Below are 20,680 nucleotides of genomic sequence, written 5' to 3'. Positions count from 1 at the left end.
CAATGCCCCACACAATACGGACCATCACGAACCAATCAGCCCAACGACCGAACCCCAGGGTCCTTGCGAAAGCCAAATATTAAAGGCAACACAATTTCTCACACCAGCCTTCTTTTAGGCCCCCTTCAGATCCTGGAAGGCCACAATTAGGTCACCTCGGAGCCTTCTCTTCTCCAGACTGAACAGCCCCAACTCCTTCAGTCTGTCCTCATAGAAGAGGTACTCCAGCCCTCTGATCATCCTATGGCCTTTCTCTGGACACGTTCCAGCATGTCCATATCCCTCTGTAGCCATCAATTACAGTGCTCCAGTCATGTGAGTCATCCCACCACGTTTCTGTGATGCCAAACAGAGAGGGACCTGGGGGTGCTGATTGACAGCTGCTTAAACATGAGCCAGCAGTGTGCCCAGGTGGCCAAGAAGGCCAATGGCATCCTGGCCTGCATTAGGAATAGTGTGGCCAGCAGGAGCAGGGAAGTCATTGTGCCCCTATACTCTGCATTGGTTAGGCCAGACCTTGACTACTGTGTCCAGTTCTGGGCCCCTCAGTTTAGGAAGGACACCAAGACACTTGAACGTGTCCAGAGAAGGGCAACAAGGCTGTGGAGAGGCCTTGAGCACAGCCCTGTGAGGAGAGGCTGAGGGAGCTGGGATTGTTTAGCCTGGAGAGGAGGAGGCTCAGGGGAGACCTTATTGCTCTCTACAACTACCTGAAAGGTGGTTGTACCCAGGAAGGGGTTGGTCTCTTCTCTCTAGCAACCAGCACCAGAACAAGGGGACACAGTCTCAAGCTGCACCAGGGGAAGTTTAGACTCGAGGTGAGGAGAAAGTTCTTCACTGAGCGAGTCGTTCGTCATTGGAATGGGCTGTCCAGGGAGGTGGTGGAGTCACCATCCCTGGAGATGTTCAAGAGGGGATTGGACATGGCACTTGGTGCCATGGTCTAGTCATGAGGTCTGTGGAGACAGGTTGGACTCAATGATCTTTGAGGTCTCTTCCAACCTTGGTGATACTGTGATGATTTTCATGCTGTAACAAGGCTTCCAGCTCCTCTTGTTTCCATACTGTGTGCATTAGTGTACATGCACTGCAGCTGGGCTGCTGGTTTCACCCCTGACTCCAGCTTACCACCCTCAGACTCCTGTCTGGGGGGACTGGTTTCAGCCCCTTCCCCCTTCAAGTCTAGTTTAAAGCCCTGTCAATGAGTCCTGCCAACTCCCTTCCTAGAACCCTTTTCCCTCTGGGGGACAGGCTGTTCTCATGTGCTGGGGTCTTTCCCCTCCTCTGGGACGGATGTACTCCATCTGTTGCCAGTGGGCCTGGTGCCACAGAAAGTTACCCAAGGTCGAAACCCCAAAATTCTGTTGGTGGCACCAGCCTCTGAGCCACTTGTTAATGACACCTGCTGTCCTGTTCCTTTCAGTATTCCTTCCTGCAACTAAGGGTATTGATGAAAACATGACCTGTGCCTGTGACCCCTCTAACAGTTTCCCAGAGCCTTGAAGTCCTTTTTGATTGCCTTTGGACCTCTGGCTTCAACCTCATCGCTCCCCACCTGCATAACTATCAAGGGATAATAATCAGGACTGTACCAGGCTCGACAGCCTTCTGATAACATCTCTGACCCGGGCCACAGGGAGGCAGCATACTTCCCTATAGGAAGGATCTGGCCAACATATGGGGCCCTCTGTTCCCCTCAGGAAGGAATCACCAATAACAGTAACCCTCCTCTTTTTTTAAGGGAACAAGTTCTGATGCGGGGGTCAGGCTGTTTTAGGCTGTTTTGCTTTACGCAACACCTCAGTTAATGCTGGGGGAGAACTTCAACCCACCACAACCTGCTAGGAGGCCCAGTCAATGTAAGGAATCCAGAGTACATGGGAGAAGGTACCAGCCCCAGTGGTTCATGTGCAGCCTAGGCATGAGGCCAACAGCACACAACACAGGTGACGCTGCAGGACTGCATAAGGCAAACAACTCACACCACACTGTGCATTACTGAGCTCAGTGAGCACAGGGCTCTGCATCCTCAGTGCCCAGCACCATTGCTGCAAGTTGCAGCAGCTCTCTCCCAGCTGCAACAAGGTCCCTGCTGTGCAGGCACGCTCCTGCCCTCCTTCCCTCTCTGACACTCCACCTGCAAGGCCAGCGCAAAGCTGTCTGCAGTGGAAGGGGTGCACATATTGGTTGTGCTATTATTTTTCCATGAGCAGAGTGAGCACAGCACCTGGCAGCATTTGCTCGCTGCGTCCTAAGAGCAAGTGATAGGAGCTCTCCTCAGCAGCTTAGACCCCGAAAGTCCATGGGACCAGATGGGATCCATCCTAGGGTGCTGAGAGAGCTGGCAGATGAGCTGGCCAAGCCACTCTCCATGATTTTTCATCAGTCCTGGCTCACTGGAGAGATCCCAGAGGACTGGAAGCTGGCCAACGTGGTACCCATCCACAAGAAGGGCCGGTTGGATGAGCCAGGGAATTACAGGCCTGTCAGCCTGACCTCAGTGCCAGGAAAGATTATGGAACAGGTCATCCTGAGTGCAATCACACAACACTTAGAGGATGGCCAAGGGATCAGGCCCAGCCAGCATGGGTTTAGGAAGGACAGGTCCTGCCTGACCAACCTGATCTCCTTCTATGATCAGGTGACCCACCTGGTGGATGTGGGGAGGCCTGTGGATGTAGTCTGCCTGGACCTCAGCAAGGCCTTTGACACCGTTCCCCATAGCAAACTCCTGGCCAAGCTGTCAGCCCATGGCTTGGATGGGAGCACACTGCGATGGGTTAGGAACTGGCTGGAGGGCCGAGCCCAGAGAGTGGTGGTGAATGGTGCCACATCCAGCTGGCAGCCAGTCACTAGTGGTGTGCCCCAGGGATCAGTACTGGGCCCCATGCTCTTTAACATCTTTATTGATGATCTGGACGAGGACATTGAGTCCATCATCAGTAAATTTGCTGACGACACCAAGCTGGGGGCAGGAGTTGATCTGCTGGAGGGTAGAGAGGCTCTGCAGAGGGACCTCGACAGGCTGGGCAGTTGGGCAGAGTCCAACGGCATGAGATTTAACACATCCAAGTGCCGGGTTCTGCACATTGGCCACAGCAACCCCATGCAGAGCTACAGGCTGGGGTCAGAGTGGCTAGAGAGCAGTCAGGCTGAGAGGGACCTGGGGGTGCTGGTTGATGGTAGACTGAACATGAGCCTGCAGTGTGCCCAGGCAGCTAAGAGGGCCAATGGCATCCTGGCCTGCATCAGGAACAGTGTGGCCAGCAGGAGCAGGGAGGTCATTCTGCCTCTGTACACTGCACTGGTTAGGCCACACCTCGAGTACTGTGTCCAGTTCTGGGCCCCTCAGTTTAGGAAGGAGGTTGACTTGCTGGAACGAGTCCAGAGAAGAGCAACAAAGTTGGTGAGGAGTTTGGAACACAAGCCCTACGAGGAGAGGCTGAGGGAGCTGGGGTTGCTTAGCCTGGAGAAGAGGAGACTCAGGGGTGACCTTATTACTCTCTACAACTACCTGAAGGGAGGTTGTAGACAGACGGATGTTGGTCTCTTCTCCCAGGCAGCCACTACCAGAACAAGAGGACACAGTCTCAGGCTGCGCCAGGGGAGGTTCAGGCTGGATGTTAGGAAAAAGTTCTATACAGAAAGAGTGATTGCACATTGGGATGGGCTGCCTGGGGAGGTGGTGGAGTCGCCATCACTGGAGGTTTTCAGAAGACTTGATGGGGTGCTTGGTGCCGTGGGTTAGTTGTTTGGGCGGTGTTGGATTGGTTGATGGGTTGGACGTGGTGATCTTGAAGGTCTCTTCCAACCTGGTTTATTCTATGTATTCTATGTATTCTATGTATTCTATGTATTCTTGTGCTTGGGTGTTGGCACTGTGACATCTATGGAGGCAGCATCCACATCCCATTACTATATTTTAGTTGGGGACAGTGATATCAGCTCCCTGGTCTGCTTCTCCTCAAACAAGCTCTAGTGTCCTTGCCAAGGTGCACAAAAGGGTGCGAGGATACTGAGCAGCTGGTGTCTGAACCCAGCTGTGTTGTCTGCTGAAAACCCTAGGGGCTGTGAATTTGAAAACACTGAGAATGTTGATAAAAAAAGATTCTGGGAGGGCAGGAAAGGATGTTCTGGCTGTGTCTGCACCACCAGTGACCCATGGTGATATGACATGCAGCATGTTCATTATCTTTATTGATGATCTGGACGAGGGCATTGAGTCCATTATTAAGCTGGGGGCAGGTCTTGATCCGTTAGAGGGTAGGAGAGCTCTGCAGAGGGACCTTGACAGGCTGGACAGATGGGCAGAGTCCCACGACATGAGATTTAACACTTCTAAGTGCTGGGTAAGAGCCAGGAGCAGAGACATCAATAACCTGATGTGGCTGCAATGGTGGACTGAGCAGGACCACGTCAGAGCAGGTTCAGTTGGCCGAATTGGTGGAAGCAGCCTTGTGACCCACAGCATCAACTTCAGGAGAGCAGGGCAAGACACAGGGCTGAGAGTGCTCAGTGGGTCTTGGCCTGTGGCTTTGGGTAAGAGGCCTCACCTGCATGGCTTGATATTCCCACAGGTCAAAGCTCAGAAACAGCACAGCAATGGGGAGGGAAAGCCGGGAGAGGATATGCATAACTCATCAGTGCCTGCCAAAGACCTTACAGAACAAACCCACATCCACAGTCCACCCCAGAGATCCTACATTAATAAATTAACATCCTCAGACTTCACATGTCTGCCTTACAAGTCCCAAAGCTGACAAAAGGAAAACCTTCTGAGGAAAGCAACGCATCACACTGAAGAACGATTCTCCTGTGAGCACTGAGCTTTTGTTCTGGAAGGGCACATGTGGAACATGTTGGTCACAGCAGAATGGGTGAGAGAGATGGCCCCAGTCCTTTCTGATCTCCCCAGTTCCCAATCAAAGGCTGTGGAGCCCTGCTTTCATAGATGACTAAACAAGAGGAAGGTGCTGCAAGGGGCTCCCCACTCTCAAGTCAGTGGTCACTCAGGCCACTCCTATCTAAGCATTGTCTTGTTACTACCCACACCACTTGGCTGGTCCTCTGACACAGTTTTGGCCTATGCTAAATAGGACAGGTTCAATGCAGATCGTGAGACAGGGCCAGTCCCAGGAGGAAATATGGACAAGGCCATGTCCAGAGATCAGAGCTGAACCATGTGCCTGTCCTGTGGCTGCTACATTCCCCTCTGTGTACCAGGGGAGCAGAGTGATGTTGCTGGGCTCTGGATGTCCATGCAAACCTTTTGCCTGGAGGTCACAGATACCACAGCCACACATGGACTGTCCAGATGCTGGAGAGGTTGGGAAGTGGAGCGTCAATTCTTCATGTACCAGCAAGACTTGAAGTTCCCTGACTGGGGGCACTTCCCAATCCTTTCTCTTGTCTTTTTGTCCTTATGCCCCATCCAGACCCTGTCCAGGCAGGGCTAGATGGGGCAGCACAGGCTGGAGCCTGGCTCAGTGTGGAAAGGGAAGGCAGCTGTGCAGTGCTCATCTTGAAACTCACTGTCATATCACTGCTTGCAGTTATTCAGTCACAGCTCTTCATTACTTCTGCTGCTTGTGGAAAATCTCATTAGGTTTAGCAAGCTCTGTAAACAGTGCTGCCAGTCTTTCTCATCTCCTGCCCTCTCCCAGAAGTCAGGGTACCCTGACCACCAAGGAAGTGCATGAGCACACTCCATAGGGCCTGGGCCAAAAAAAATCTTACTACAGCCTGCTATATGTGGATGGGTCTGGCACCACACATTGTATCCCAGGGTCTGCCACAAAGACAAGGGCAAGGAAAGGAAGGTGTGCTGGTATTCTGTGCAGAGACATCTCAACAGAGTGAGGGAGCAGGGCTGTCTACACACATCAACTTTATGCACCATGGTGGGTAAAAAATCCAGCTGTGTTAGTGGCAAACATTCAAAACTGAAGGTCCCAGCCCAGCAGCAATAGAAAGAAATGATACTGATGCCAGGACGCGTGGTGGCTATGGTGCCTTGAACTAGGATCACTGCTGGCTCCAGCTAAAGGTGAATGGTACAGAGCTTTGACCCTGGTGTGCCCTGCATGCTGGAGCCCTGTTCTTAGGCAGCATTGCATGCCACCACAACACCTTTGATTACTGTGGCCTAATTTCTGTCTACCTGTGTCATGGGTGCCTGATCACCTCACCCTGCTGTGTTCTTGTTGTACAGTGGCTGTGTGGTAGTGAGAGAAGTTCAGCTCTCCCCCCCAACACACAGAAACCACAGCTAACTAAGTCACAGAAGCAAAATGGAAAAGAGCTATATTTGACAAGCAGGATGAAATGTGATGAATATATACACAATATACAGTGTTTACAGTATATACAGAGATATACAGGGAAGAATGTAACAGAAAAGCCGCCCCTCCTCTTGATAGAGGGGCTGCCCCTCCTCTCGATAGAGGGTCTCCCCCCAAAAAACCCTTTTTCCCCTCCCTCCCTTTTTTCCCAAAAAAGGGTTAGGGAGAGAAAAGTAATTATTAAGAGGAAACTCTGTTAGTTCAAAGTGTATGCTAAGGGAAGAAAAAGAATTGGTCTCCTATCTCCTTAGTTGAAGTTCAGCGCCAAGCACAGAAAAACAGCTGTTCAGACTCAGACTCCAAACAGACAGAGACTGACAGCACAAACTAAAACAAAGTTACATTGCTACCAATCTATCAATGAAATTTGTTTAGAATGATCTTTGTTTTACCTTTTTACACCAAAACATTCAGCTAGAGTGTTCCAGTAGCTGACCTTTCTTAAAGGGACAGCTTAAAACTGTCACAGGCTGATTGCACCAACAATGGATGAACTGGTCTCCTGGGGTAATTACAGCAAGGAGAGACCTGGTGTTGCAGGTTGTGGGTGAGCCAAGTGTGTCACAACCAGTCCACCACCTGGGATGTTAAGCCACATCATGATACATAGCAAGACCTTTATTTTGGAACATTCAGGAACATCTGTGTGGATGTCCTGTAGCCTGGGCTCTCACAACGAAGGACCATCACAGGCATTGTCTCGCCAAACAACTTGAAGCAAGGCTGGCATCCTCCTTCCAGAGCCACCCAATAACTTTTTCCATGTCAGGAGCGAAGCAGCATTCATCCTCATTCCCCTGCTGCCTCTACAGCCTGCTTGCCCCATTAATCTGGACTCTGGCAGAAAGAGCAGGTTTTGAAGTACTGATCTTAGTGCAGAGGGCCTCCCCTGAATGTGTCACCTATAGGTAGCGGGGTTTGGAAAGAAGCTAGTAAGATGAAGCTCCAAATCTTACAGTTCTAGAAGCTGGTATGTTCTGAGACAATGCTCCAAATCTTACAGTCCCCACCACCTGGGCTTAGCTAGGTTCCCTGTCCAGCAATGACAGTCAGATGTGCTCAAAACAGCCATGGGGATAGGAGCAGGAATGGTTGGGTCAGACGTGAAACTGTTTGAAGGTCAGAGCTGGAAACTCCATTTCTGAGCATATCTTCAAAGCAAAATGCAGCATCCCACATTCCTCCAGCCTTACTCCACCCTGGTCCCAGCTGTAAACTGCTTATGTCCAATTTTGTGTGCTAAAAATACCTTTTTGGGTGGTCAGCAAGTGTGCAGCCAGATGGAAGAGGGCTGCAATCAGAGTGTGATAGGGAGTAAGACTATATTTAGGATAGGTGTAGACTGCAGCACAAGGCCAAATGGACCTGGGCAGGCTGGGTGGGGGCCATGGACTGGCTGCCACTGGAGGTGGACATACATCAAAATGGTGGTAACAGGACAGATTCTTGCTTGGCTTGATTCCAGTCTTCTGGGGAGAGGGTCATGGCAGATGAGGATAGACTCAGAAAGATGGGGAAATGCTCGTCGTGGAGAGCAGGCAGCAGGTCCTGCTCCCTCCCCTGGAAAGAAGTGGCTATAGAAGAACAAAGGGGAAGGAGGGATGGCTGCCAGCGCCCAGGGTGTGCCATAGTTCTGCCCAGCACCCAGGAGTGCTCTCATGGGATCCCTGCACCCTACTGGGCTGTTTCCTCACCACACCTCTGCTGCTGGGGGAAGCCAGGCCATGGGCAGACCTGGCAGCTCAATAAGCCACTCCGGGAGCAGAGGCATCACACTTGAATGGCTGGTGCCACAAGGAGACTCTGCCCCAGCTGCTGCTGCCAACGTGATGACAGCAAAGCTGCTCCAATGCCACTCCTGTCTCAGGCCAGCACAGCTCCCTGCAGACCTCCAGGATGTTTTGCTGGGCCCAAGGCAGACTCTGAAAACGCATCATGAATAGGTTGTCATCCTGGAGGGATTCCTCTGCACACTGGCACTGATGGGGTTCTCCTTTCCCTCTCTTCTCTTTTTTTCTTTACAGTTTAAATTAGTTTGTTGTTTCTGGATTTTTGCTCATGTTGTTTAAACTGTTGCATGTTCCTGCTGGTGAGGTATCTCTTCCACAGCCGAATATTTTGAACCAGTAAATAGGTTTTATTAATATTTTCCTGTGGAATTTTTAGTTATTAATATTTTTATTAATTGTTCCACCTATTGAATATTAATAGCCTCCTTATGATCATAACACACCACCTGTGTGATGACATCCTAGCAAGGTGTCTGCCCACCCCCATCACCATGGCTGCGTCTGATGATTCACAGCTCACATTGGGATCCCTCAAGGACAGGCATGGGATAAGTCACAATTTTCGTTATTTGTGAGGTCTGACAGAGGAACAGACTTTACTGTAGTGGAATGTGGTGGATATATTAGCAGCACTTTCCAAAGCCTGATCCTCAAAAGCCACAGCTGCTTCTCCTTTTTGTTGTTGTTGTTGTGGCTTTGTGGGTGGTTTCGAGTCTCCAGTGTTCTTCCTTATCAGAAGTAAAACTGGTTGCAAATTGAAGGTGGTTTGGATTGTTCTCTTTTCAGCCCTAAGGTCTGAGCCCTATTAATTCACTGACTGTTGAACTGGACCTTCAGGAAACAGCCTATCAATCAGTTTACAATGGTCAGATCAACTGCCTTGGGGCCTCAGCCTCACTGAGAAGAAGGTATGTGGCTGGCTGGCTTTATGTACAAAACTGTAAGCATCCACTGTGTGCTGTAGTAGGAAATTTGTACTAGAAAGCATCTAAGATGTATTGAGATAGCTGTGTGACATGACAGTGCTGCTGCTCCTCTTGCTGCAGGTGTAGCAGAAGACTTTACACCACCAGCCTCAGTGCAAGCATATGTCAGACAGCTGGACTTGATGTATTGATGTTCCTGAAAGGCTATTAGGAGACCTGTAGCCTGGAGGAGACTCAGGGGTGACCTTATTACTCTCTACAACTACCTGAAGGGAGGTTGTAGACAGACGGATGTTAGTCTCTTCTCCCAGGCAGCCACTACCAGAACAAGAGGACACAGTCTCAGGCTGTGCCAGGGGAGGTTCAGGTTGGATGTTAGGAAAAAGTTCTATACAGAAAGAGTGATTGCACATTGGGATGGGCTGCCTGGGGAGGTGGTGGAGTCGCCATCACTGGAGGTTTTCAGGAGAAGACTTGATGGGGTGCTTGGTGCCATGGGTTAGTTGTTTCGGTGGTGTTGGATTGGTTGATGGGTTGGATGCGATGATCTTGAAGGTCTCTTCCAACCTGGTTTATTCTATGTATGTATTCTATGTATGTAGCTTTCAGAAGCCCCTCAGTGTTGCTGCTCTACTGGTGTAATGCTGATAGATGCACCAAGGCCTGCAGTGCTGAGGATGGCAATTCCTAGGAAAGGACCTGCCATGGAGCTCTGGATCACACTGAAGAGCACACTGGGTGACAGCACCCGTTCCTAAAACACCGATTGGCCTTTACCATGGAGCACTTATGCTCCTCTGTCCAGGAAAATGGAAAGAGAGGCCACACGGATCACAGACTTGAATAAGGACCTGCCCAGGGAAGCTTCAGCTGCACAGGGAGTGAAAACTTGTGGAAGCTTGAGGCCATACAATAATGTGGAGCTGGAAAGGGGCTGAGAGAAGAACTTGGTGGTGTTTCCTCCAGATACAGGAGACTGGAGCAGTGTGAGTGATCCAGCCAAAATGAGGAACATCCAGGGAATTCCCTCTCATACCCTAAGACCCTGCTGGACCTAGCCAAGGGTAGGAATAAGTCTTTCCCAGCCACCTCTAGGAAAATCCCCAGCACTCTGTGCACTGTCCATGTCAAGGCACTTTGTATCATTGAGAAAGTGTAGCTCAGAGCAGGAGAAGGGGAATGAGCCATATCTAGCTGGTTCAAGAGCTTGTCAGCCCTGGAAGATCTGTTGGTGTGGTCTAACAGCAAGGTGGTTGCAACTGAGTCAGTTCAAGGTAGTAAGTAGATTTCAAGACAGAAGTGATGCATGATGAGAGCCCCATGGTGTGGGATTGGACACATGGACCAGGGATGTTTTTCTATATGTCTAGCACTGGAGCTGGAGGGAGAGATGAGTGAGGCAGACCTGAGCAGACTTTGAGGCTGTTTCTGGGAGCAGAGACCTGAGGTAGCCAGCAAAAAGACTGGACCAAGGCACCCAGGAGACTCCATGAAGCCTGGATCTGTTTCCTGCAGGCAGATGGGTGAAGAGAAGCCCTGTGGTGGATGGCATGCTCCTTCCAAAGAGGAAGCTTCTTTTATCATATGTCATTTCCCTATGTGGCTACTTCATTTCTGAGTCTGCACCTCTGCTGTGCTGAGTTACACAGACGGTTTTCCTGAGAGCCTCAGGCTGAGTCCTGCCCAGGGACTTCATACCGGCATGGCCCTGCGAGGGCTCTCTCTGGCCTTTCTCCTGGTCTTTACTTCTCTGCTGCTTGCATGGGGACAGAGGGACCCTAATCCCAAGGATCAGAGGGAAGCAGAGAAAGTAGGTAAGAGCATGTTGTGCCCCTCTCTTACAGAAAAGGTTTGTCTGCTCTTCCACCTGCTTATTTTTTAAGTGGTTTTACCCCATTCAACCCAGAGTGTTTGGGCTGGAGAGGGCCGATGCTGGTGTTTTTATCAGTTCTGAGACACTTGGGCATCTGCAGGTTGTGGTGGAGCAAAGCTCTGTTTGGAGATGGAGGGCAGGAGACCTTGGTGTGCTGGCAGTCTCCATGAGCACAGGAGCTGAAGTGTTTCTTTGAGGAGTGGATGATGACTCTGGGAGGGGGAGGTGGCTGTTTCTTGTTGCATGGCAGGCAGATGAAGCCAGGACAATCAGAGCAGTAGTGGCCTTCCTGGGGCAGTCTGGGCAGCATCCTTATTGCAGGGAAAGGTGGTGGTGATGTTCAGCAAAGATTTGGGGAGCTGTGGGATGAGTCCCTGTGTTAGATGGGATGCCTGCTCTCTGCTGTTATTCCTGGGGTTGAGGAAGCTGTAGCTGTGTGGGATTGTTATTTAACATTGGTCTGTTCTTTCCACATGTCACAAAGGCAGGAGCAACCTGGTCTAGTGGGAGGTTTCCCTCCTCATGGCTGGAGGTTTGGAACTAGATGATCTTTAAGGTCCCTTCTGACCCCAGCCGTTCTATGATTATGTGAGTCAATGATCTCTTGGGTGTCTGCTTGTTTTCTCCTGTGGAGAGGGTAGTCTTTCCTACAGAGGCTGTGTGCTGGGCTCCTGGACTTGCCAGTGCCTGTTGAGGTCCCCATGGGGTGCAGTAAGAGTGGCTGCTCTTTGCACCAGAGTCTAGAGGACCTGAAGTGTGTCTTATCCTCTCTGCAGGCATATGAAAGCAGAAGTGGCTTATCAATATAATTGGAAGGGCCGTGAGTTATGTGTCCCATTGCTGGTGGCTGGAGGCATGCTGCCTTTCCAGCAGTGGTCAGCCCTCAATTGTCCAGGGTAGGATGAAGCCCATTCCCCTTGGCTCAGCAGCAACTCCTGCCCCTTTCTACTGTTCCCCATCCCTGACAAGTGCTGCCAATAGTCACAACTGTTTCCTCCCTGGCCTGAGGGGTTGCAGCTAGAGGAGGCAGAGATGGGCTCAGTAGAGGCATTCACTCTGTGTGTCTGCAGAAAAGCTGTGAGACACCGAACTGAGGTTCTGATGATTATCCTTTACTGTCCTTTTGGCATCTGCAGCACTGAAAGAAGTTGTCAGTGTGGATTATGGGCAGCCCAGCAGAGGTGCAAGCAGATCTTACTTTTCCCTGCACTGGAATGAAAACTTTTGTGCCAAGACATACCCTTGCAAGAGCTTTTGCTGCAGTTGGTGCTCTTCAAGTGTTACCAAGAAATCATGTCAGACATGGATATGTACCTGTTTCACTTTGTGTCCTGTGTTACTGCTGTTCAGGGAGGGCCATGAACACCTGAATCATCGATGTGGATTTTCTAGATCAGTTTCTGTGTTACTTTTTGACAGTGCATAGAGCCCTTTCTTCACCTTCCTCTCCCCACAGAGGTCTGCTCAAGACAGCCTCGTGGTCACATTGCTCTCACTTGCTATGTCCCCTATACTGCCTTGGGTTTGCCAGCTGTTTTATCCCTGGCTCTTCCTGCTTACTTTATTCCCTTAGGAGCACAACATGCTTGCCACTCTGCTCTTTTACATGGCAGGTCATTGTCAGCCTCCTGTGATCATACTTCATCCCCTGTGCTCCTTAAGTGTAAGGGTGTTTCTGCCTAGTTTTTCATACTCTAGAGCATCTCAGTGACAGCCAGCCTTCAGGACCTGTTTCCTGACAAGTATCAACAGGAAAAACCACATTCCTCCCCACAGGTGGAAATCTGCTTTTTGAGGCATGGCTCATTTTCCTGCAGCAGAGGGATTTCCTCCCCACTGCCTGGTGCCCCTGGTTGCATAGCTGATGGCAGTCAGGTAGCACAGAGTCTTCTAGGGTGGGAAGGATCCTACATGTCACTTTGGTGCATTAGTGAGAAGGCATGGTTACTGCTTTGAGGGGGTTTAATGATGGGAAGGGGGGAAGGGGCATGACAGGGATATCTAATTCAAGCTTGAACTGAGTCAAGGGTTTCAGGTGTGTCAAGGCTTTTTTTCCTGTCACAGTGAAATGTGTAATCTGAGGGTGCTGTGAGGGATCCAGCTCCAGGGGAATAGAATCACAGAATCATAGAATTGTAGGATCATAGAATGGTGTGGGTCAGAAAGGATCTCCAAAGGCCATCTAGTCCAACCCGCCTCTGCAGTAAGCAGAGCTCTGTCAAGCCTCATCTTCAATATCTCCAGACACAGGGCCCCAACAACCTCCCTGGACAATATGTTCCAGTGTTCCACTAGGCTCATGGTAAAGAACTTGTTCCTAACATCCAATCTAAATCTGATCTTCTCTAGTTTGAAGCTATTTCCCTTTGTCCTATCACCACAGGCCTTTGTTAACAGTCTCTCTCCATCCTTCTGGTAGGCCCCCTTCAGCTACTGGAAGGCTGCTAATAGGTCTCCCCAGAGTCTTCTCTTTTCCAGGCTGAACACCTCCAGCTCTCTCAGGCTGTCCTCACAGCAGAGGTTCTCCAATCCCCTGATCATTTTTGTGGCCCTCCTCTGGACCTGCTCCATCAGGTCCATGTCCTTCCTGTGTTGAGGGCTCCAGACCTGGACAACACAAATGGTCTCAGAGGATGGGGTGGTGGCCACTGTCATTTGTGTTGAAGGGACATGGTACAAGTTTGAGATGATGGCGTGAAAACCTGCTACCAGATAAGGGAAGTGTGATGATGCCCTGTTCTAGTGTAAGGAAGTGTGGCCCCATGAATGCTAGCTGGCAGGAAGTGGGCAGCTGTAGAGACACTTGTAGCTAAACAGAGGTGTCTCTTCCTAAATTAGGGTAGACCCTCTCTTACTGTGATGCCTGCCTTGGTCTCATTTTGCACGAGGTGAGAAATTCTGGAGGGTGTTTACTGGGCTAGGAGAAGGCAGGCTCATTTTGGGTGAAATGCATGGAAAAGGCTGGGTGCATGGAGTAGGATATGAGCTTTGTATCCACATCTGTGAATGTATGTGTGGATGGAGGTCTGAGGGCAGGCTATTGGTGCTGGCAGATGCCTTGTGAGACCAAGTGGGAGATTCATGGGGACTGATGTACTCCCATAGTTCCTGTCTTTGGGGAAGAGGTCCCAGGAGACAGCAGCATCCACTGGGCTGTTGCATCCCATTGGCTGGGATCCTTCTGCAGCATGTGGGTGGACAGGAGGGTCTGCAGGTAACCTTCATGCACTGCACCTGAGGGTGCAAAGAGGGTTAATGAACCTGAGGTCTGGAGCCTTGTCCTGGGAGATGCTCATGTCTGCCAGCCCCCTTGAACTGGGGGAGGAGGGGCAGAGGGCAGCACCCCTCTGGATGGGGTTTCCTCACTCCCAAGGATACCGATGGAGCCCAGTGATCTGCAGGACTCTCCCTCATGTCCTTTGCATGTAGGAGGATGTCCCTCTGACTGGGACTCCAAGCTGCAGTTTACCCCAAACCAGAGCAACTACACCTTGAACAGCCAAGTCTCACCCCGGCCACCACGCGGACACTCCATGACGCACTCATGCTTCAGCCCCACCTGAGTGACAGTCCACACATGGGAGAACTGGATGTCCTGACTTTCCACCTGGCCCGGTAGCCTTTGTCTCAGCACCTTGTTGCAGGCAGCTGCTGGGGTCTGTGCTCCTGAGACATGGTTCAGAGGCAGGACAGCCTCCTGGCCAGTAGAATAGAATAGAATAGAATAGAATAGAATAGAATAGAATAGAATAGAATAGAATAGAATAGAATAGAATAGAATAGAATAGACCAGGTTGGAAGAGACCTTCAAGATCATCGTGTCCAACCTATCATCCAACACCACCCAATCAACTAAACCATGGAACCAAGCACCCTGTCAAGCCTCGCCCTGCACACCCCCAGCGACGGCGACCCCACCACCTCCTCGGGCAGCCCATTCCAGTGGGCAATCACTCTCTCTGTGTAAAACTTCCTCCTAACCTACAGCCTAAACCTCCAGTATCTCCTGCCTCCACAGGGACACCTGCAGCTGTGAGGCTGTAAGGAGGAGCAATAACTGAAGGGGTTCTGCTTGAGGCTTTGGCACTTTGCACTGCTAGTTCCCCTGAGAAATGTCTTTGGGCAGCTCTGGTGGAGGAGGTTGTCACTGCTGCAGTGCTCACCTGAGTATGAGGTGGGGAAGAGTATGGGGTCCAGCCACCACCATGGGTGGGTGGAACTCAGGGAAGGCTTGAGAGTCCTAGACATAGAGATACTGATGATGAGTGCCTGGACATATGGTGGGAGTAGAGAGACTCTTGTGTGTGTCAAGGTGAGTAGTTAAATCCATGAGGAGAGAGCTGTCCCAGCCCTCATGACCTCCCAGAAATTCTCCCCACCCAATTTTGCCTCTGACAGGATCATGCCAGAGGCCTGTTTGGTGGGACCCAAGACTTCAGATGACACCAGAGCGTGAGAACTACAAAAAGAATGAAGAAGTGACGCTGAGCTGCAACAAGGGTTTCCAGCCATCCTTCACTGATGTCAGATGTGCAGAGGGACCTCAGCCACTGAATTATTCTGGATCTCTAAACACATATATGTGGCTGGGGAGGAAAAGCAGTGATGCCTGGATCCGTGTTGAGGAAAATATAGTGTGCATTGGTAAGAAGGGCATCAGGAGGTACCTTTCACACACAATCACAGAAAGCATCCAGTTGGAAGAGACCTCAAAGGTCATCCAGTCCACCCCTCAACCCAGCACTGAAGGGTCAGTACTAAACCATGTCCCGAAGCACCAGGTCCACATGCTGCTTGAACACCTCCAGGGATGGTAACTACCACTGCTCAGGGCAGACCATTCCAACATTTGAGAACCCTTTCAGTGAAGCATTTCCTAGCACCTGGCCTAAACCTCTCCTGGAGCAGCTGGGAACCATTTCCTCTAGTCCTGTCACTTGTCATCAAGGAGAAGAGGCTTCCCCCGCTCCTAGCTCCAACCTCCTTTCAGGCAGTGGTAGAGAGCAATGAGGTCTCCACTCATCCTCCTCTTCTCCAGACAGAACACAGCACAACTCCATCTCCCTCAGACACTCCTCACAAGCCATGTGCTCCAGGCCCTTCACCAGCCTCGTTGCCCTTCTCTGGACATGCTACAGCACCTCAGTGTCCTTCTTGTAGTGAGGGGCCCAGAACTGAACACAATACTTGAGGTATGGCCTCATCAGTGCTGAGTACAGGGGGATGACCATGGAGTCAAATCCTGTCTCATTCATTCATCCTGGAGCTTCCATCATCACTGCTGTGGCCAGGGTTGCACTTCTGATGCCTGATCAGAGCTACCCTGATCTCTCTGGTTTTGATACCTGAGACCATCCCCCCACTAAATTTTGGCACAACCTCATTCATCACCTGTCTGGGCAGGCCCTAGCCTTGGCTGACACTCACTCACAAGGAGCCCCATCTCTTGTGACTTGCCTGTGGGTCAGAAAGACATGTCACCTTCCCTTGTTCTTAAGGGGCTGGAGGGATTGCTGGGGATTGCTGATACCCTGCCACATACCCTAGCTAACCCCCAGTTTTGCTTCTGCCAGAAACATGCCAAAGACCTCCATGGGGCCGAGGGCTCCAGTTTGCACCAGACCAGGAGAATTACAAGAAGAATGAAGAAGTGATGCTGAGCTGCCCTGAGGGTTTCCAGCCATCCTTCACCCATGTCAAATGTACAGGAAAACTCTTGTCCATTAGCAATGGGAAATCTGTGCTCAGAGAAGCTTGGAATGGAAGGGACAGCAGAGGCAAATGGATCAGCATTCAGCCCACTTTCAGTGTGGAGTGTTTTGGTAAGAGAGACATCAAGAGCTCTCCTGGCTGCCCTGTTCTGCCCTTCCTGAGAAGGGGAAGGCAGGCTGTGCATGCACAGGAGGTTTCAGGCTCCTTGCCTGCCCTGGAAAATGGTATGTGTTGCAGGTACACATATGTGTGGAGGCAGTCCCTGAGCCTGTCCTGTGCTTGCCCTGGGGCTTCAGGAGAGCTGTGGTGGGGAGGGGACTGGTGGCAGCCTCAGTCCGTGAGAATCCCAGCAGGAAGGGGTTTTAAGATCAAAGTGGGAGACAGTAGCTGGAGCTGCTCAGGACAAGCTAGGGCATGGATCCCAGCATGCAGGGCTGTAGACTGTAGTTCATGGGTGGCTGGGAGGTTCCTAGTGGAAGTGTATGGGTGACAGATCTCTCTGAGGGCCACTGGCAGATGTATGTGCAGCGAAGCTGGGGGCTACAGTGCTGTAGGTCTGGCAGGCATCTGTGGCACAGATGGCCAAAAGAATTGTGTCAGGGCTGGGAGGGATCACAGGACTCTGCTCCCTGTGTCCTCTCAGCCTGTGCAGGCAGGGCAAAGGCCTGGCTTCCCCCTCATGTGCTGGTCTCCCCTCCCAGTCTCTGCTGCATGCAGCCAGCTTATGGGCCCAGGCTTTATTTCCTTCGCAGGGTGCTGTTGTCCTTCCTCCGTGAGCAATGAAGAGAGCACCAGGGTCAGATTCTGGTCCATCACCCTCTGTGCAGGCTTTGGGTATGGCGTGAACCCCTTGTGAGTGCTCTCAGTTCCTTTCCTGGAGCTCTAGCTCTTCTGGCCTTTCCTAGGAGGCCTGGGAGAAGTGGTATGGGCTTTTCTTGACCTCACCCCCTTGTCAATGACAAGTCGAGGGAGAACTACTCTGTAATGGTGTTCTGTAGCTCCATCCCTCACCCTGCTGTGCCAGAGAAGGGGAACCCCCAACTCCATCCACTGGGATTCCCTGCGGGGCCACCCTCTGCTCTGCTAACACCTCCCATCTTGTTGGTGCAGAGAATTGCAAGAAACCTGAATTGGATCCCAGGTTTATCTTTGACCAGAAAAAAGAGGCCTTCAGTCCAAATGAAGTGGTGGAGATGAAATGCCCTGAGGGTTACTGGCCTCCCCCAATGGACATCAAATGTGTGAAGCTGAACCCAAGAGAAGGCTCCACAATTCCAAGCAGTATCTGGCTTGTGAGGAATGCTACAAGTCGCTGGCACCCTATGGAGAGGAACTTGACCTGTGTGGGTAAGTGAGCACTTGCCCAGTGCTCTCAGGCTGTTCTTCCCAGGCAGGAAGAGCAGTGCTGCATGTGTCCCACAGCCTTAGTGCCCTGTGCTTTGGGTGGTCAGAGCACAGCATGCGCGTTCATTCCGGAGAAAACTGCTGCTGCTGCTGCATCCCAGGTTTGTGTTCATGCTGTTGGAGGTGGGGCACCCTGCAGAGTGTCACAAGGAATAAATACTCACCACTGTCCATAAGGTAGCAGGCAGCTTGCCCAGACTAGGCAGATGGGTCTGCCTGGAGAAGAGCATGGTGGCCTAGGAACAGGAGGGCTGGGCTCTGCTCTGGCTGCTGAGTTTGTTGGCTGAGTTACTGCTGCTATGAAAGGGACCAGACACCAGATCAGTTGCAAGCCCCAGGCTGGCCCTTGCAGAGGGGTCACAAGTCCTTACTTTCAGCCCCCACAGTCATTGCAGCACCCAGAGTACCCCTGGGAAAGGTCCAGGATCAGAGGACAGGTACAGGCAATGCCTGAGTGTTGTCTGGGAGATGTTGAGATAACCTCATTCACACTGTGCTGGGAAAAGGCGAGATGGGGAACAGTGTGGATCATATAATCATATGATGGAGGTTGGCTGCAAGGCTGTAAGGGGAAGAGACTGACCCATTGGCAATATTTCCTTCACAGAGTTCTTCCATGTTGTCTCTAATACCTTGGAGATTTCCAGCACCACCATCAAACTGAACTGGACTTGCAAGCTCCCTGATGCCTGCCAGGGCATTTGGGCCAGATGCCGTCTGGGAGAACCACCCTCCTCTTCCTGTGAGGCTAAGGAAGTGAGGGGAGAGGAGAGGCTAAGTGGCCCAAAGGGAACATTTACCTGCCCCCCTCTGCAGCCCTTCACTGTCTACACTGTAACCATCTATCTGCCGCCCAGTGCAATCTTGTACACACAGCTTCGCAGGACAAAGGAAACAGGTAAGTGTCTGCCTACATGAAACGTAAATGTCCCCTCCAGCTGGCAGCTCAGCCCAGCATCTGCTCCCTTCAGTGATGGTCCTGGGATCAGAGCTGCTCAGAGCCAGTGTGGCTCTGGGAGAGGGCCTGCTCCAGGTCTGGGAGCAGGGCATGTGCCCTGCTCACTCTTCCCCTCCTCACCACACCATTGTTGTTCCCATTGCTGTGACACATGGAGCCTTTGTGGTGGACAAATCCTTGCTGGCCTCATGCGTGACTCCATCCTCCTGTGCTTCCAGTACCAGACAAACCAGAGAAGCTGTGGCTAGATAGCAGAACAGGGTCCCTCAGGTGGAAGGCTCTGCCCTCCTGCAAAGGGGAGATCATCGGATACCAGGTACCAGGGGACCATAAATTGCCCATGGTCCCACTTACCTTGCCAGGCACTCCCCTGCCTGGAGCTCTGTGCAGGCAGCCTGAGAAGAGCTGTGAGCTCTTCTCGCCCAGAGCAGACCGGCTCTACATCGATGGTGTTTCTGGTGGGGTCAAGTTCCCTTCTGTCCCCAGCCAGCAGCAGCAGCAGCTCTCTGCAGAGCTGCCTATTGCAGGAGCAGGAGTTTGGTGCTGCTCCCCACTAGCTCACTCTCCTTCCTCTAGCTGAACATCACAGCCCAGAGAGCGGATGATGGCGTCTTGCTCGGATTCAAGCAGGTGTTGGTGAACCAGTCTGTCACTTCGTACACACCATCTCATCTGACATATGGAAGGAAATACAGAGTGACAGTGCAGGGCCTCACAGCGGCTGGTGCTGGTGCTGAGGCAGTGCTGGAATTTCTAAACTCTGCCACTGGTAATAGTTGTTCTACTCTGGGTCTGGACAAGGTGGCCTCCCTGTGAGAAAGCTCTGAGCCTGGAGCATCTTCCAGAGAGGTGTATACATCTGCTCTGCTCTCACTGGGCAGAGGCATGGAGCATGGTCACCCTGAGATCCCTGACTCAGCAGTGGGTCATGGGCTGGGTGAGTCCTGCTTCGAAGAGCTGCATCATCTGATCCCCAGAGGTGATGCATCTCTTCCACCCCTGCTTGTGCATATGAGAACAGAGCTGTCCCCTCTACAATTCCACTGAACAAGGTGATACCCATCCTGGCAGTTAGGAGCACCTGAGGATCAAGGTCAGACAGCAGTAGGGCTGCTGAGCCTGGGCCTGTGCATCCTCTTGCTGTGCACAGGCTGGTTAAGCAGTCTTCCAGACTGCCTGGTTCTATAAGACAGACGGGGCAAATGCCTGTGCTCCAGTGCCTGCCTTGCCCTGCCTAGCAGATGTAAAGGCAGGGCGGTACTGTGCCTTGCTATCTGTCCCTGCAGCAGCTGGGCCAGCAGAGCCTGGACAAATGCGTCTGCACACATGCACACACCCAGTGCCAAGGTTGGGGCCATTGATGGTGCATGGTCCAGACTGTGGCACCCACTCCTGGCTGTGTGTTACTTGCAGGACAGCCTCCGGGCACTTGGCCTGGGTCAGCAGTCACAGTAGTGGTGGTGTTGCTGGTCCTGGTTCTGTTGTCTGCAGGGATCCTGTGGTTTGTGCTGCTCAGGTGAGTAGGCAGGAGACTTGGAGATGCTCCTGTCTTCAGGCCACATTATGTTGTGGAGTGACTGGGAATGGAGACGGGTTCCCTCAGCTGCTCCCACCCTTTGCAGGGTGTGGAGGATGCAGCTGGCATACCACAGCTCTGCTATGGGGCTCCTGGCTGA

The 20,680-nt window shown here is 51.7% G+C and overlaps 1 protein-coding gene across 1 annotated transcript; it reads left to right on the top strand.

Annotated features, from left to right (window-relative positions):
• Nucleotides 1–17,868: 17,868 nt before the first annotated feature.
• Nucleotides 17,869–20,680, top strand: LOC104300724 (uncharacterized). The gene is made up of 6 exons (XM_054177815.1): nucleotides 17,869–17,989; nucleotides 18,654–18,944; nucleotides 19,223–19,320; nucleotides 19,581–19,660; nucleotides 20,418–20,520; nucleotides 20,627–20,680. The coding sequence occupies exons 1-6, from the start codon at nucleotides 17,869–17,871 to the stop codon at nucleotides 20,678–20,680; spliced, it is 747 nt and encodes a 248-aa protein (XP_054033790.1).

The sequence above is a fragment of the Dryobates pubescens genome, chromosome Z (assembly GCF_014839835.1).
Source record: "Dryobates pubescens isolate bDryPub1 chromosome Z, bDryPub1.pri, whole genome shotgun sequence".
NCBI classification, from domain to species: domain Eukaryota; kingdom Metazoa; phylum Chordata; class Aves; order Piciformes; family Picidae; genus Dryobates; species Dryobates pubescens.
Note: the sequence above shows the minus strand (reverse complement) of the source record. Positions and strands in the feature narration are given on the sequence as shown.